This window comes from Molossus molossus, unplaced genomic scaffold, assembly GCF_014108415.1.
Source record: "Molossus molossus isolate mMolMol1 unplaced genomic scaffold, mMolMol1.p scaffold_m16_p_3, whole genome shotgun sequence".
Lineage (NCBI taxonomy): Eukaryota > Metazoa > Chordata > Mammalia > Chiroptera > Molossidae > Molossus > Molossus molossus.
This window is the reverse complement of record NW_023425366.1, coordinates 114,625,386-114,643,389: the sequence shown is the minus strand read 5'-3', so window position 1 is coordinate 114,643,389 and position 18,004 is coordinate 114,625,386. Positions and strand designations below refer to the sequence as shown.

The 18,004-nt window shown below is 42.9% G+C and overlaps 1 protein-coding gene across 7 annotated transcripts in view; it reads left to right on the top strand.

Moving 5' to 3' along the window:
• RBFOX1 (RNA binding fox-1 homolog 1) overlaps nucleotides 1–18,004 on the top strand; it is a 1,464,646-nt gene that overhangs the window by 1,435,001 nt on the left and 11,641 nt on the right. For 2 of the 7 annotated variants that reach the window (XM_036278887.1, XM_036278890.1), the window contains exon 12: nucleotides 11,600–11,652. The exons of the other annotated variants lie outside the window; for them this stretch is intronic. In XM_036278887.1, the coding sequence (XP_036134780.1) occupies nucleotides 11,600–11,652 (53 nt within the window). The remainder of the gene's footprint in view (nucleotides 1–11,599; nucleotides 11,653–18,004) is intronic. 7 annotated transcript variants of the gene reach the window in all.

Genomic DNA, 18,004 nt, shown 5'->3' with positions numbered 1-18,004 from the left:
TTTCCCTCCACAAACCACGCAGAACTTGTCTTTGCCAATTGTTGGTTTGTAACCATCTCCTCTACACTCTCTCTTCTTCTGTGAGAAAATAGGAGTTGTTCATGGTTGAACAACCCTCACAATCCATTCTGTTGTGATTTCCTCCTTCAACTGGGGTGGCAATTAATCATATTCTTTACTCCAAAGGCCCATGGGTACTGAACATGATTTTATGGTGTTCTCTTCTCATCGATTAATAGACTCACACTAATGTAAACTGTATCCTGAAAAAGTTCCATCTGATTTCTCTTCTCTTTTTTGAGCCTCAGTTTTCTCATCTGCTAAATGGGGGGGCATAACACCAGTTAGAATAAAAAAGAGATGAAAATGAACATTACTTTGTGAACTGAGAGGTATGCTGAAAAAGCACGAGGTTATCAATAACTCAGATGCAAATTGACAGATATTTTAGAGTGCCTGTTATTGGAAAACATTCAATATATACAGGTGAGAGCAAGCAAATGAAATCAAACCCATTTAAAAGTGCAAGTCGTTTTTAGACCGGGCAATCTCTAGGTCTCACCCTAACACTAACATTCTGGTAACCTGTGCCTGGCTCAACAGACCACAATTCACAATTGGCCTGATCAGGATTTGAAGCTGGTTTACAATAATATAATGACTATACTCATTGTCTCTCCTCTTTGATTGATGCGTGCAGTAGCAAGTCTTTGCTGTTCACCTACAGAATATGACCAGAGATTTAGACTTAGACTAGGTTCTGAACTTAGCATAGTTGCTTACCACATGAGATACAGGCAAGCTAATTGGCCTTGGTGATCATCCACTTCCTCATCTTTAATGGGGCTAATGAGAGATGCCTGCCTCATTGGGTTGATGGGAGAATTAATTGTGGTCATGAACAAGAAAGTCCTTCAATAGCACCTGACACTAAATGGCACTCAGGATATTATTATTGGTACTATTATTATTATGGCCATTAAACTACGAAGGTATTTTGTTTTGTCTTGAGTCAAAATATGGGTAATTTCCTGTGGAAGCAGATTTTTAGAGAAGTTCTTTGTGTTTGTTTTCAAATCTTGACTACCACCCCAGAAATATAAAAATAGCTGTATTTAAATGTGCTAAGAGAGTGGACCTTGAATGTTCTCACACACAAAGGTAACTAAGTGAGGTGATACAGGTGTTAATTAGCTTGATTTGTGCTAATCATTTTACAGTGTGTACATACTCTATATCATTACTTTGTACACCGTTTCAAAAGCACATTGTCCAACCTAATTATATACAATTTTTTTAATTTAATTTTTCTTTATTGATTTTTAGAGAGAGATAGAAACATCGATGAGAGAGAACATCAATTGGCCACCTTCTGCATGCCCCCACTGGGGATTTGGCCCACAACCTGGGCATGTGCCCTGACCGGGAATTGAACCGGTGACCTCTTGGTGCATGGGTTGACACTCAACCTCTGAGTCATACCGGCAGAGCTAATTATATACAATTTTTATTTGTCAATTGTAACTCAGAAACACTAGGGGGCAAATAGGTTGAGCAGAAACGTTCTGAAGGAAGAAGCAACTAGGAAGATCAAATAACCTGTCCTGTTCATCCTTTGCCTAGATTTTCAATTGTTTTTGCTGTCCATGGAGGAGCTCAGACTACCAAGCATCATTAGCTTTGTAGGAGAAATGGCCAGTCCTCCCAGTGTAAACCAGTAAACCCAGCCCGAAACCTTCCTAGCTTTGGATTTCTGTAAAATCAGCCTCACAAATAGTAACTTTCCCAAAATTCAAACCAAATCTGCCCATGTTACCTTTTCCCCGTTGCGACTGGCGAGAAGTCCAATGCCTGTGGTGGTCATGGATCGTCAATGTCCCCTAGGGATTAGTAAGGTTCTGGAACTTCCCACCATCGTGCTCACTATTTACACGTGACTTCTAGGTGGGTCCAGACTGTGGCCTTTCCACCCTCCAGAGCCTCAGCCTGGACACCCTGTGCTCCTCCCCAGCCTCCGGGAACAAGGGCCTCTTCGCCCCAGATGAATGCTGCTTCCTGGGAGCGCAGTGATGTTCCGGGAACCTGCCGGGCCCATTTCCAGCCTCGGGGTAGATGCTTTCTCATTACGAGCTCCCTCTGTGCTCTGTCCAACCAAAGCAGAAGTGGGATTTCCTACTGTTCCCAGAGGCCTTAGCCCACGTTTAAAATGAATTGTAATCTCAAAAGGCTTGTTTTATTTTGTGGCAAATGATGCTGAGAGACTGAAGTAGTCTTGGCCAATACTTTACTTAATACAGGTTCACTGCAAGAATTATAATAATTTCACAAGCCAATAGCAGACAGGATAATGTCTTTTTTAAAAAATTTATCTTTGTTGTTGAAAGTATTACAGATGCGCTCTCCTTTTATCCCCCATTGATTCCTTCCTCCTGCTTCTGACCCCCCCCCCACCCCACCCCCCACCTTCACTGCACCATTGTCTGTGTCCATGGGTTATGCATATATGTATATAAGTTCTTTGGTTTATCTCTTCCCGCCCCCAACCAATGATGGATGGATCACACTTTGTTCCAGACAAGAGGAGATGGAAAGAAGGAAGTCCAGATTCAGTTGAGACGTACCATCATATGGGTTGGAGCCTGAGAGATGGCTTAGCCAGCCAAGAGCTGAGGTCCAGGTTCCAGGGCAAGTGTAAGAGTCCCCTGTCGGTAGAGCATGCTACTGGGGAACAGGGCAGCAGTGTTGACTGGCAAGCTGATCACTCTTTTGAGGGTCCACTAAGTGATTTTCACTACTGCCCATACCAGAGTCAGTCACTTTTTTTTAACATTTTTTTTCTTTATTGATTTTAGAGATAGAGGAAGAGAGAGAGAGAGAGAGAGAAACATCGACAAGAGAACATCGATTGGCCGCCTCCTGCATGCCCCCCACTGAGGATCAGGCTCACAACCTGGGCATGTGCCCTGACTGGGAATCGAACCAGCGACCTCTTGGTGCATGGGTTGATGACCACTGAACCACACTGCCCAGGCAAGAGTCAGTCACCTTTAATGCTAATCCCCCAGAGGTCTTTGGAGTGCTATTTAGATCAGCAAAATGTAGCCTTGTCCAGACCTACCACTCCCTCCTCGTGCTCACGTTCGGCACTCCCAGCCTAACTACCCTCTTGCTTCTCCATGGGTTTCATTTGATAAGCCCCCAGCGGCTGAGCGACGAGCGCTGATCAGTGACAGCAGATGACACGATGACATTCCGACACAGCCTGCTGCACTCTTAGATCAAAACAACTTCACTCTGAAAAATAGCTTCATCTGGTGTCACCAAGTGGATCTGAAATCATATCAAACCAATACACAACAAGGATCATTACATCCCCTCTCCCTGTAAAACCGTGAAGCCCAGAACTTGGAACCAAAGGCCTGGCCTCTTTGGATGGGGTAGAAGACTGTATCCTTCATGAGCCCACACAGCCAAAAAATTGGCAATATTTCCCCCAAATAAAGTGCTTTCACATTTATATTCCCATTGATCTGGGGGCAGGGGGCAGGAAATCTAACAGGTGCAAGTGCCATTTTTCTTTCCATTTTCCAGAGGAGGAAACTGAGACCCAGAAAGGTGAAATGATTTTTCTAGTGGGATAGAGCTCCCATGTGAGAAGCCAGCCAGCTGTCCAGGTTCACTGTTAGTTCCCTTTGACTTTAGCTGAGAAGAAGAAAGCGCAGTGGGGGATGGAAGGTGCTAGATGCGGGACAAAGGGCAGTGACGAAGTGGGGTGTGCTCAAGGTCTCCAGGAAACCCAGAGGCGCTCGGATTTAAATGTCCAAAACCAAGAGGTGTTTAGTGGAATATTCAGGTTGGGGACAGATGCACAGCACTTGTTTCCTTTTCCACTTAAACATTTTTTTGGCTGCAGTGTTAGCAAGAGGAACGGTGGCTAAGAGATGTTTTCAAATGCATGTTACTACGTATATAGAATGGGAAGGATCGTTACAGACCCTTGCGGAGGATTCTGTAATTCATCTGTGTGTTCGTTTGTGGTTTCTTCGTTTGTTTACACCCCATCTCATTCTGTCATTTGCCATAGCTTCTTGAAGTACACGTGATGCAATAAGGAAAGATAAATAACAATAACAATGGGGCAGGGAAACATAAGGATCTAAATGGGAATAATTCTAGAGGGGGGTTGTGGAACTGAGTGGGGGGAAGGGAGGTCAAATACTGATCACAAGCCAGTAAGTCCCCTTCCTCAGTGGTCAAACTGAATCTTGGAGTCGATGACGAGCTCCTGGACAGCCACGCCCCATGTAAGACACTGCACAGTGATTCAGGGGCCGTGACCCAGCCGCAGAGCCCTTAGCATCGTGTGGGTGCCTGGCATGGAGCAGGCCCTCATTAGCCATCCAAGGGCAGAGTGAATGACTTCAGTAAACTAATTAGTAAAGTTAACAATAAGGATTTTAATAGGAGCCCTTTACTTCTGCATCGTATTGAACGATTCAGAAAACACCCAGGGCTGAATTCCACGCGACCCTGTGAGCAACTGTTTAAGATGAGAAACGACAACACCTGGTTAGGTGCGTTTCCACCTGAGCATGATGTGTTGGAAGGGAAGCAGAGTTATAAAAATTAGTCATTATGCATGATATATTAAAGTGTATATCATGGTTATAATATGATTACCAGTCATTAAAGTATGAATAATTATAAACTGGAAAACAACATTAGTGCAATTTATTTATTTTTATATATTTTTTCTTTATTGATTTATTAGAGAGAGAGGAAGAGAGAGGGAAAAAGAGATAGAAACATCAATGAGAGAGGACATTGATTGGCCACCTCCTGCATGCCCTCCCTGCACTGGGGATTTGGCCCACAACCTGGCCATGTGCCCTGACCAGGAATTGAACCGGTGACCTCTTGGTGCATGGGTCAATTCTCAACCACTGAGCCACACAGGCCAGGCAACACTAGTGAAATTTAATTAGAAAAACAGAAGACACAACTATAGTTTCTGCAGAGACAGGTCACATATGTCCAAAGAAATATTGATACAGTGAGAAGTGAGTCCTCAGTGCTGGCTGACACACTGTCATCTCTTGAGTCTTTTCAAGAATACCGGGTGCTTGGGAGCCACTCTGAAAGATTCTGACTTACGTGACCGGGAAATGGGCCTGGTCCTTTTTTTTTTTTAATTTAGCTGATTGCAATGGGCAGTCAGAGTTGAAAACCTCTGCCTTGTCACCAATAGATGCCCCAGAACCTACAAAGGGACCTAATTTGACCTGGCCCACTGCCATCTTGGGACAGCATGACTGCTATCGGTCAGCCCGGAAGATCAGCGTCTCAGGCTGTGGGCTTTCCCAGTAGGTAGCCTTGGAGGGTTTCAATCACGTGTGTGTATTAGATTGATATGCATAGCGTTGGATATAAGGAGTAACTTGTTAGAGTAATGTCAATGCCAACGTTCATGACGTAGAAAACAAAGAGGCCAAAGAAGGAGAAGGTACCGGAATCTTGAACAGCGAAACTGAAAACCAGTGTTATTTGATGGGAGGGATTTCTGGTCTGGCCTCTCCCATCACCTTTGTCTTTGTAGAAGTCTACTCTGCATCGTGATATCTAGCTTCTTACATTCCCTCCAACAATACTGGCTGGCTGCTATTTTGACACTTAGAATTCAGCCATGGGAGATTTTTAGGACAAAGAAAATCTCAGGGGGTTTGAGATGTAACTAAAAAAGAAAAATGGGCTATGAGGATGGTAATGGCAGGTCACAGGACCAGTTTAAAGGGACCATCCGCTGAGTCAGATCCAGTCTCTAGGAGGCTTGTCTGTGAGAACCATCATAAAACACAGGGAAGTCTAGTGATAGAATAAAAAGACAGAAAGACCATGGCCCATGCCATTCTACCATCACAAGTTGTTGTTAAAACAGAGTATAATTATTCCTCTCAAGCCTCAGGTACATCGTATTCAAAAGGGAGTCCATGCCCTGGCTGGTTTTCTCAGTGGTTAGAGCATCGGCCCTCGGACCAAAGAATCCTGAGCACATACCTAGGTTGCAGATCGGCCCCCGGCCCTGGTCAGAGTTGTTTGGGAGGCAGCCAGTCGAGGTGTCTCTCTCACATCGATGTTTCTCTTTCTTTCTCTCCCCCTCCTCCACTCTGTCTGAAAATAAATGGAAAAATATCCTCGGGTGAGGATTTTTAAAAAAAGGGGAATCCAAATATCCTAATATTTTTTCTCAGAAGAACTGAAGATTCTGAATGATATCAGGAAGTCCCTCCAGAGAGATGTCACATCCCACTGTTGACTCAATGCCCCATGTGCATGCCTTTGAGCAGAGTCTTACAGCGAAGAGTGGGGGTCTTGAGCAACCCATCTGTGTTCAGATTTCATCAGCACCACTGAGCAGCCTGCTCATGCTCTACAACCTTTCTATGCCTCCATTTTCTCCCTATAAAATTGGGGAAAGCAAGAGGAGTTGTGAGAAAAGGTCAAAGAATTGCCCGGCCGGTGTGACTCAGTGGTTGAGCATCGACCCATGCGCCAACAGGTCACGGGTTCGATTCTGGATCAGGGCACATGCCCAGGTTGTGGGCCTGATCCCCAGTGGGGGGCATGCAGGAGGTGGCCAACTGATGTTTTCTCTCATTGATATTTCTATCTCTCTCTCCCTTCCTCTCTCTCCAAAGTCAGTAAAGAAAAATTTTAAAACAGAAATTAAATTGGCAACCGCCCCTCATGGATAGGTGCTCCAATGACATCAGTGGCTCTGTGGCACTAACGTTTCAAAGAGTTGAGACAACTGTAGCCTTTTTCTGGTGCCCAGTCATTGACCATTTTACTCACCTTATTTTTTAAGTTCATAATCCTCTCTTTTTCTACAAAGCCTCCCTACACCAAGCAGTCTTCCTGGGAAAGCTGGGCTTTGAAATGAAAATAAGAATGAAGTTGCAGCAGATTTCTCAGCAAGCTTTCCCAAGGTTCCCCATGGTCAGAATTTCCTGGAACCATGATTCCCTCCCAGAAGCATGAGTCACTGAGAAGAGTATGAGTCGTGTTCCTTGAAGCTCGTCAATAGCCAGGCCTGGGTTTGGGGTTTTTTGTTGTTGTTGTTGTTTTTATTATAGTTTAGGGAGAGAGGAGGTAGAGGGAGAGAAAGATAGAAACATCGATGAGAGAGAACATCGATTGGCCACCTCCTGCATGCCTCCCAGTGGGGATCTGGCCCACAACCTGGGCATGTGTTCTGACTGGGAATCGAACTGGCAACCTCTTGGTGCCTGGGTCAATGCTCAACCACTGAGCCACACTGGCCAGGCTTTTATTTTTATTTTTTTGGTTCTTGTTACATGTACAGATAATCACATTCCTCTTCTGGAAATTCTGATTCAGGTGGTCAGGGTCAGAATCGAGGAATATGTATTTTTAACCAGCATTCTAGGTCATTCTTATCTTCAGGGAAGTTTGAGAAATTCTAGAGTAGAGGGAGGGGCTGGAAATAGAAAGGAATTCTAGGTGAAAACATTGGTAGAAAATTAGTTGCAGACTCAGAATTTGGTGGGAAGACCTGGCAAAGATGATTTTGAGTAAATCCACAGGAAATGGTATAATAAGTGGAAAAGGGGAGGAAGAAAATACAGAGAGCATGATATTATGGCCACTATAGACCAGCTTCTATTTCAGAAATGAGGTTTAAAGTCCATTCTGTTAGCAGGCTTCCAGAAACCAGAAGTAACCATTCCTGGGAGTGGATACTGTTTCTATGATTGCATCACTTCGTAGCTAGCTTGCCCTAGAGGATAGCACAGTGGCAAAGTAGCAAGAAGAAACGGAAAGCTACAAGAGATACAGTGATTCGAGTCTCTTTCCTCTTTGCATTGGTACCATACCCAGTGCATCTTAGCTGTGGCTGGTATTAGAATCACCTGCCAAGCATTTTCCTACCTCTTTGTAGACCCTGCCCTAGACTGATACAGCCAGGACGCACAGCAGCAGGGCCCCAGTGTGACCAGGAGCCCGGTGCTAGCCCTCTTAACCTCTCCCTCTGAATCTGAGGAGTAGCCAAGGTGAGAACCATTCCACCAGACAAGTGGTTCTCATTCTGAATTGCATGTTAGAATCATCTGGAGATCTTTAGCAATGACTGATGCCTGAGACCCACTCACTGAGATCCCCATTTAGTTGTTCTTGGGTGTTACCTAGTCACTAGAAAAAAATTTTTATTTTAATCCTCACCTGAGGATATTTTTTCATTTTATCTTCAAATAGAGTGGAAAGGAGGGGGAAGGAGAGAGAAGGAGAGAGAGACATTGATGTGAGAGAGACACATCAATTGGGTGCCTCCTGCATGACCTGACCAGAGCTAGGGACCAAACCATGACTGAAGTATGTGCCCTTGACCAGAATGAAACCCAAGATTCTTTGGCCTTTGGGCCAATGCTATAACCACTAAACCAAACAAGGCAGGATGACACAAGAAATTTTTAAAGGATACCAGGTGTTTAGCATGTGCAGCTCAGATTGAAAACTACTTGGCCAGACTTTCTTGATCAACCACTAAATAAACCAGATGGCAGAAAATTAGGGGCAACAGCTTTCAAAGTTTAAATCCCCAGGTCGGTGTTGAGATGAAGAACAGACTAGGATTAGCATAAGGGGACAGCCCCTGGTGCCAGCCTCCTTTCTGAGGCTGAAGTTGAGAGATGACCCCACTGTCTAGAGCACCTGTATTGCTCTGATCACCTAATGTTCCTGAACATCTTTGGGGATAACCACTTCTCAGCTACATCATTAAGTTATTGATCATACTTCTCTGGCCATTTGGGATAAATGATTTCACAGAGAGGGCCCTAGATGATCCATTTATGGCTAAGATAAGATAGATCGTTTGTCTTCAAATTAGAGTGGAGAGAAACAGAACCACAGATAAACACAAGATACAACAATGGACGTAGACACCATCATGAAACCTTCCCTTATAATTCTACCTGAATTCCTCTGTTGGCTTCGCAAGTCGGTTGCCTCTCACCAGGCTATTATTCAGCAGGAATTTCCTATTTATTATATTTATGATCACTCTATAAAAGGATAGTTTAGAGGGAGGAGGGGTCATACAGGTTGACTCCATGGAATTGATGAGCCCTATAGAAAGCCACTTTTCTGAGACGTTAGGGTAACCTCAGTCTCAGAAAAGTATGCCTTCATCCATATACCTTTGTTAGGGTGACCTGGGATGTAGTGGCATTGTTTGTGTGGTTAAAAAAAAAATCAGTACAGAATTAATACATCCCATTGACTACCATTGTTTTTAATCCTCACCCAAAGATATTTGTCCATTTATCTTCAGATAGAGTGGGAAGGAGGGAGGAACAGAGAAACAGACATTGATGTGAGAGACATATCAATCGGTTGCCTCCCACAACCAAGGAGAACTATTGGTGCATGCCCACCGCTCAGATGTAGATTTGATTTGACACTCAAAAGTCATCTGAGGCAACCCTTTGGAAGACAGTGAGTCATCAAAGGGGATAATCACTATCTTTTGTTCAGAAATTTGCTCAGGAATCATAAAGACAGTGAAAAATAATTAAAAGGCATAAGTTATAAATAATTAAAAAGAAAAAATATATATAAGAAGAAAAAAAGGAAAGGAAGAAAGAAGGAAATGGAGAAATGGTGGTGTGTGTGTTTTTTGTTTGTTTGTTTTGTTTTTTTAAGTACATAGGTTTAGAAAGAAGAGTGCTGTGGATAGCCATCATATTTTCTAAAATTCTGGAACAATGAAAGAAAAAGGTCTAGTTTGTTTACAGTCATCCTTGTAAGTTGCATTTTAAAAGTTTCCCCTATTCATTCAGTCACCATTTTGCATTTATTTGTGTTGGTTGCCTCCATGGCTTTCTACCTGTATAGCAGGCTGTACAGTTCCTTAGAGAAAAGGCAGATGTCACAGTATCTTCTAGGGTCAAGGAGTAGGAACTAGATAGAGCCACCTAACTAATGAGCCCCCCTCATAGATAAGCCAATGGCTGTTCCCAAGAGCTTGCCCCCATGGATAAACCAGGTCACCATTCTTTGTTATAGCGTTCTTCCTGTTATAAATAGAGGTCCTTCCAAGTGCTTGTTTGGTCCACCCAAGAATATCATACCTGTACTATGGGATACCTGTGTCTCACTGCCCCTCGAGTAAGTCAAATGGGAGCAAATCAAAACAAGTATTCACCCAAGACATCTTCATTTTCAGGGCCATTAATTTTACTGCTCCTCAAAGTTTGGAATTTTGATGCCAGGTATTGATGGGGCTCAGAAAGTTTGCATCAGAGCAAAAAGAGAGCAAAAATCCAGTGACATTCACGTTTATTGTTTGAAGGGAGTGATAAATGAACTTAGCTGTGACTTTTGTTATGTGAAAGAGAAACATAGAAAATATCAGTCTCAGAGCATGTATAATTTTGTTTATATTTTGTTGGTGCAAAAATGATTAGAATTTGCAACTGAATGTTAACGTCTGGTGAATTCTCAAGCAGGAGCTCTATTTATATTCCACAATGTACCTCTTGCAACAGTACAACTATCTTAAGATGTTTTAAGAAGTGCTCAATCACTAGATACTATTTGAAGCAGTGGAACATTTGAACAAGACCAATCAAACTAAGACCCTCCCCCCCAAAAAATGCATTTGTCTTGGTTCTTCATGATCCATATGCACAGTAAAATCTAACAAATGAGAACGAGAAGGCTCTATACTGCTGCTGGTGGAGCATTTAAAAGCCTAGCCAATCTTGTTGGGGCATTTGTATAATCTGCCTGACACAGATGTTCTTATTTTTAGAGAAATAAACGGTACGTCTGAATTAGAATGCATTACATTGTGGAAACGCCACAGTTGAAAACATCTTAAGAGAGTTTTATCAGCTTTCTAGATTTACTAAATCAAAGTAAAATGGCATTTTCCATTTTTATTTTCTTTTAGTGCACCATTAAAAATAATTTGGCAAGACAGGGCTTATTTCAACCGATGAGTCCTCATACCTTCTCCGTGTAGCCTAGTTTGGTGAGGAAGTTATTATCCATTACATGACACCATATAACATTCTCTTCTGAAGTGACAGCATTTCTTTTTCTTGCCTTTTTCTAAAATAGTTTTTTAAATATTATATTCATAATAATAAAGTCTGGAATTTAATGATTTCCCTAGCTTGTTGCAATATGCCCATTTTTTTCTACTAGTCTATATATTTTTTAATGTAATCTCCATTCAGCCTAGAAACCTGTATGAGCTCAGTTTGAAATGCCCTAGCCTTAGCAACATCTCCTGGCATGACAGTTTGGTAACACGGAGCGTTAATTCTCCCATGCAATAGCTTGTACATGGTCTGTATTCCGACATCACCATGATTTTGCTGACGAGGTCCCCGCATGCCTGTGTTGTGATCTTTCCAAACTCTCTAAGTCCGAGATAGACCAACACACTCCTTGCACCATCCATTCAAATGCAGCACCCTCCCCTGCCCTCATCCGAATACATCCAACCAATTGGCAGACAGCACATGTCCCCCTGAGCGAGCAGTATTGTGAATTTTATCTTCTCTTCCAGAAATCAGTTCGTCTTCGTTGCAGCAGATGAAATTTCTTGTAACACCTCTGCAGGTAACAAACATTGCTACTTCTTGATGCATCCATCCACGTCTCAGTATCCTTTTTTTCCCCCCCTTTTCCTTCACATGCTGCAGTTGGTCACTCTAGAAAGTTTAGTTAAAAAAAAAAAACAACAAAAAACAATAACAACGTTCATGTATCTTTGGAGTATAGTGGGAGCTTTTATTCTCTGCTCTCTAAAAAGACATGAGATAGTTGGCTAACTTTGATATTTTATTTTCAGTTTTAATAACACCTGATCTAGGAAAGTAAGACAATGTTGAATGAACACGATAGAGTGTATGGTATAGTCAATACGCTTATGTTAAAATGCTCAGCAGGGGACATGAAGGATAGAGACGTGTGACTTCTGTATTTTTCGACTTAGTATGTCTGAGTTCACACAGATTTATATGTGAATTATTTGGGGTCTTTATGGAATGACTGGTATATATTATAGGCCCCCAAAGAAAAGCTAGAGCATTAGGGACTATAATTACCATTGTCTTATAAGAAGGAAATCTGCCTTAAAGATCCTCTCTTTTCTTTCTTTAAGACATATTACAAGTAACAGGACTTAGAGAGACGAGGTCTTCTGTGCTGGAGATCAGGGCATTGGCATATGGAACTTGCAATTGCATGATGTGTCCATCACAAAAACGCCTGTCTTTTTGCTTTGATGTGGTCACAACGGTTAAATTGGAACTTTCATTAGCATGAAATTACTTGATTAAATGTCAAGATAGGTGATTGCCTTAACTAACCACAGATTTTTTAAAATTTCTTTCATTTATTTATTTATTTGTTTATTTATTTATTTATTTGCTTTGAAGCCTAAGCTATGACTGCCACGACCCTAGCTCTTACCAGTGTGCGCTCTTAGCAACCAGGGTGCACGTGACAGCTCATCCATGGACAGTTGAGTGCGCCATGACCTTCAAAAGCATACATTAAACTGAGCCTGGCAAATAGACCGTCATCTGTTACCCATCACATGTGATCAATGGAGCCATAAACGGGGGCGTATTTGTTTCACTCTACTTACAGTTTTTGGAGAGAAAGCACTAAAAGAAGGACAGGGAACTAGGAACATGTCCCCAGCTCTCTCTTCTCTAAAAAGCAGGGCCACAGAAAACTCTGCCTCAGTTGCATTGATATCGTCGGTCTTGGTGTTTTTAGTGGAGTCAAGTCTCACCTGGGGAGTTGAAGGGGCATGCATGCTCGTATTTTAAAGTGACAGCTTACTCCATTTCTATAAAACCCCTTGGATAAGGCTCAACCTTTAGCCTTAAATGTCTCTGTTTCCTCCCACGAGAGGTGGTGATGTCCATAACCCTTCACTGATGCCTAATAGTAGAAAATTGATAGTTTGCCGGTGGTGGCAGGGGAATGAGCCTGGGATACAAGAGTCATTTAACATTTTCAAAAACTTGATAATGAGCATGCAATTAAAGGGGACATTGCTTGGGATGGGGAGGAATGCTGGTTTAAAATGTTAATGGACATCATTTGTGGGTACGCTGGTCTTCCAGAGCATCTGTCTTCCCCGTTAGACTGTGTGCACGCCCCAGTGGGTCTTAGCGTATATTCTGATCATGGATCAAACATTGCACAGTTACCACCCAAGAGGTGGATATTGATTTTTGTCTCGTGACTTAACAAACCCTGCCTTGTAAGCAAGTGGTTCACACATAATATTCCTACAAGAGGCTGCAGATAATGCAAGTTTGCCTGGGTAGAGTGAGTATTTTCACCTACCTTATCTAATTTAGGACGGCTGCTCAGTACATTCTTAATGAATTGCTATTGATCACATTTCAGATTGAGAGAGCTATCCCTGTTGCTTTGATGGCCATATTAATACTATGTTGTATGCTTCATAAGGTTCCATTTTAACTCTGAATTTTGAATCAAGCATGAAAAAGGGGACACACATAACAATCAAAAGTCAAATTATCTGCCAGCCAGTCCTACCTTCTCAGAGTGAAAGAACTATCAATGAAGGTTGTAGCTCACAGATTCAATGAAGTCTTCTGGGGCCTTATGTCCCTCCCCTGGACGAACCCAAGACGCCCACACTGTCTCAACATCATACCTGTCACAAGGTCTCCCCTCCATATACAGAACACTTCTCAGGGTGGGTCTATTGAATACCGGTGTCTCCTGGACTTCAGTGTTTGACAAAAGGCACCATTTCTCTTTTTAAATAAAGAAATAAACTAGATGCTTAAAATCTCAGTTTTGAGGGCTTGATGACTATCGTAACTAGAATTCTTATTAAGAGGTATTGTCCATACACAGCTACCTAGGAGGGCAGAGCTAGTCAGGTAGTTCTGTCTGGGACTCTGGGTAGAGATGGTGAAACTGATCAAACAACAGCCATAGTGAGACTGGAGAACTTTCCTTTCCGTTCCCAAAGGAAAAGTGGTGATTTTTACGTGGGTCTCCTGGAGAGGATACCAAACATCGATTCTCCTGTTGCCAGCTACATAGAAGAAACATTTTGTTATTAGCATCTGTACTGACAAGGAAATTTATTTTTTTGATTCATTGGCTCCAAAAACCCAATTAGGTGTTTTGTTTTGTTTTGGTTGTTCCTGTGGGTTTCCCATCTAGTGCCTCCACCTTGAACACCTCAATAGCTTCTTGTAGTATGACACCAAGATCCTTTGATAAGCTGGATTCTGTAAGAGATGGGCAAAGGGGCAAGGACGTTCTCCCCTCTCCTTACATCCAGGGTCTCCTTGCCACTGCGATTCTTTGGAGCTTTTCCAGGACAGGCTAGCGATTGTAGTTGTAGTCGAATGTGGGTCTTGTACAAACATGCAGATTGAAAAGCAAGTTACTTCTCTTGACAGAGCAGCTGGAAATTCATTTTAGTAAATTAATATGTATTGAGTCATTGCTGGGTATCAGCAACTGTCCTCAGCCCTCAGGACGTAGCATTAAATAAATGAGGAGAAGCCCTTCCTTCAGAGAGCTTCCATTCTAGTGCAGAGCAGACCCCAATCATGTACATGAATAAGTGTATTTTACACTTGCATGTAAAGTTATGGAATAGATATAATGAATCAAAAAGCAGGGGAGGGGGCCCTGGCTGGGTAGATTGTTAGAATGTTGTCCCAATACACCAAGGTTGTGGGTTTGATCCCATGTTAGGGCACATAGAAGAATCAACCAATGAATAAATCAATAAGGGAAACAAGTCAATGTTTCTTTCTTTCTCTCTCTCTCTCTAAAAAAAAAAAAAAAAAAAAAACAACAATAAATAAAATTATTTTTAAAAAGCAGGGGAGAGGATGGAAAGGACCATTTGGTGCAACTTTACATTCACTGATCAGAGTAGACGTCTCTGAGAGGGTGACATTTGAGCAGGAAACTGGATTAAGTGAAGGTGCGAACCAGGTAAGTAATTGTGGAATTGAGAGCATTTCAGGCTGAAGAACAGCAAGTGCAAATGCCCTGAGGTGGAGGCTGCTTGAGATATCCAAGCACAGTAAGATACCCAGTGTGTCCAGAGCATATGAGTAACAGGGAGAATTTTAGAGATAATATCATGAAGGCAGCCAGGGGTCAGAACGAATTAGGACTTAGAGGCTGCAAAAACCATCTGATAGTTTAAGTGTGGCAGGAAGGCTCTGGAGGGTCCGCTGTGATCTGACTGATCGTTTTAATGATGTGTTTGACTGCTTTGTGGCGAGTGGAGTGCACCATGGCAAAACAGAGGAAAGGACCCGGTTACGAGTCTCTTGCAGCTCTCCAGGGAGCGGTGACCACGGCCTGAGTTAGGATGATGTCTTCGGAGGAGCTGAGAAATGGTTGCTTTGGGCTGTATTTTGACAGGTGTACAAACAGGATATGCTGGCAGATTAGAAACTTACCCAGTTCGCTTTGTGTTAAATGCCCGTGCACTCCGTCCTTCCCATGGAGGGCTAAGGCGTTTTGTCGCCATGGAAAGCCGCCCCTTCATCTCAGCAGTAACCGTCCCTCACATAAGCTTTGCTGAATTTTCTAGGATATAGTCATAACTTGCTATCACGTATTGGGCAAATTCTGTGTGCTAGCAAGTATGATTAATCATGTTCATGTGTGTGGGGGGGGTAGACATGCATATATAATTTATTACAAAGCTCAGTGAGGTAGATGTTACTATCACCCTTGTTTGGCAGGTTAGAGAAGAAAAATAAAATGCTCAGGCCAAGAGAGGTTTGGTAACTTGCCCTTGGTCACACTGGAGTCTACCCAATACCCAAGCTGTCTTTCCACTGGACCACGCTGCCCCCATGTGCTCCTTTTATCTTGTCTCTGGAACATTGACCTTCACCTCCAGATAGACTTTTCCTGCTTTCTTCAGCTGTGCTACCTTGCTCCTAAAAAACTAGTATTTGTGCATTTGGGGGCATAGTTGTGGAAACTTCAAGACTACGCAAGGGAATGGAACGGTTCTCTAAACATTGTTTCACTGGGTGCTGACTTGGCGTGGTCCCCACTTCTCGCCACAGGTGTGTGCCGAGCACTGCCGTGGGTGTGGGATGAACTGAGGAAGGGAGCGGCTCCCTTGTCAGGAGCCACTGTCTGTATCCAGGAAGACAGCATTAAACAAGCAAAGTGTGGTCCAGGTTCATTCTCCAAGTCTCTTGTGCTGCAAACAAGTGGCTAAAAATCACCTAACAGGATAAGGCGCTCCCTGAAAACTACCAGATGCTCTGAACTAATTCAAAGAGCCCGGGCTCCCAGCTGCCCCCTCCTGGGGGAGTGTGTGCGCGCGCTTGTGTGTTTATGGGGCGCAGGTGGAGGCCAGGTCTTAGTTCATCAGCAGGTCTTGTCCCCTCCACCAAGCCAGACACCACCTTAGTGTCATGAGAAGCCAACCTGGGGACACACTCCCAGTCCTTCCGAGTGCTGGTCACAGATGAGGTGTAAGAGTAGGGTCTGTGGAAAGGCCTTGGCCAAATGTACACATCTGTAAAAGCTGCTGAAACTATCCCTTGTGGGACAGGTTGATGTACGCTTTAGTAAGTAATTATTAGAAGTGATATTTAGCAAGTTCAGAGGTACAGGGGGATGTTGGCCCCCCTTCCATTCTTCTGTCTCCCCCAACCTGCACACACGTACACACACAACATACACACATGCACACATGCATGCACATAGCACATACATCCATGCAGCTGCACTAGGACTTCAGATAATATTTATTGATTGATTTTTATTGATTTTTAGAAAGAGAAGAAGGGAGAGGGAGAGAGACAGAGAAACATTGATGTGGGAGCGAAACATTAATTGTCTGTCTCCTGCACGCCTCCTACCAGGGATTGAGCCCACAACCTGGGCATGTGCCCTGACCAGGAATCAAACTGGCAACCTTTTGGTGTGTGGAACAATGCCCAACTAACTAAACCACACCAGCCAGGGCTCAGATAATATTTAAAAGAAATGTCCAAATTGGTCATTCCTCTAATTGTGATCCTTTGGCAAATGTTATTTAATTGTCTTCCTTTGATGTTGTGATTTGATTATTCAGCAAAGTTGTCATGCCATGAATTGATTTGGAGTTAATGGGTCTGTTTCCAATAAAATGTAATATGTTTCATTATAGGTGAAGTACAGGGTGCTCAGGGGACATATATCAAAGGAACTAAGGAAAAATGATCATAGCATGCATTGTCAGCTTACTGTATACTAGGCAAATTCAAAGCTTGTAGGGCAATGACAATACCCTACTGATAAAATGTCTCTATCACTTCACACATGAAAATCAAAGATATTTAGATAGCTCTGAATTAGCCTGAGTAAGGGAGTTCTATAGCAGGACAGAAATAGAGAGAGAGAGAGAGAGAGAGAGAGAGAGAGAGAGAGAGAGAGAGAAAGAGAGAGAGAGAGAACTGGTTATCAAATGTTGGAGTGCATGAAAATCACCTGCAGAAATATTTGCAATGTAGATCCAAGGTCATCCTCCCCTCCTCCACCTCAGAGACTCTGGAGAGGGAGCCTGAAATCTGCATTCTTACAGGTCCCTCCAGGCAATTCTAATAGAGGAGTCTCAGACCACAGCTCAACACTGAGCTGATCACTCAGGAGTCTTTTTATTTCAGTGGCAAGCAGAATATCCAACAGGTTTTCCTAGAGTCACGCTTGGCAATGTGATGGCCAACCCTCATGTGTGGCTACTGAGCCTTTACCAAGTAGCTGGTCCGAATTGAGATGAGCCTCATTTCAGGATAGCCTCCTGTGTACAGCATCCAGCTGTGCAAAATACATACTAGATTTCAAAACCAGAGTACAAAAAGAAAAAAAAAAAAAAACCAACTATGTAAAATATTTTATTCGTAATCTTTCTGTCAGTTACACATTGAAATGATAG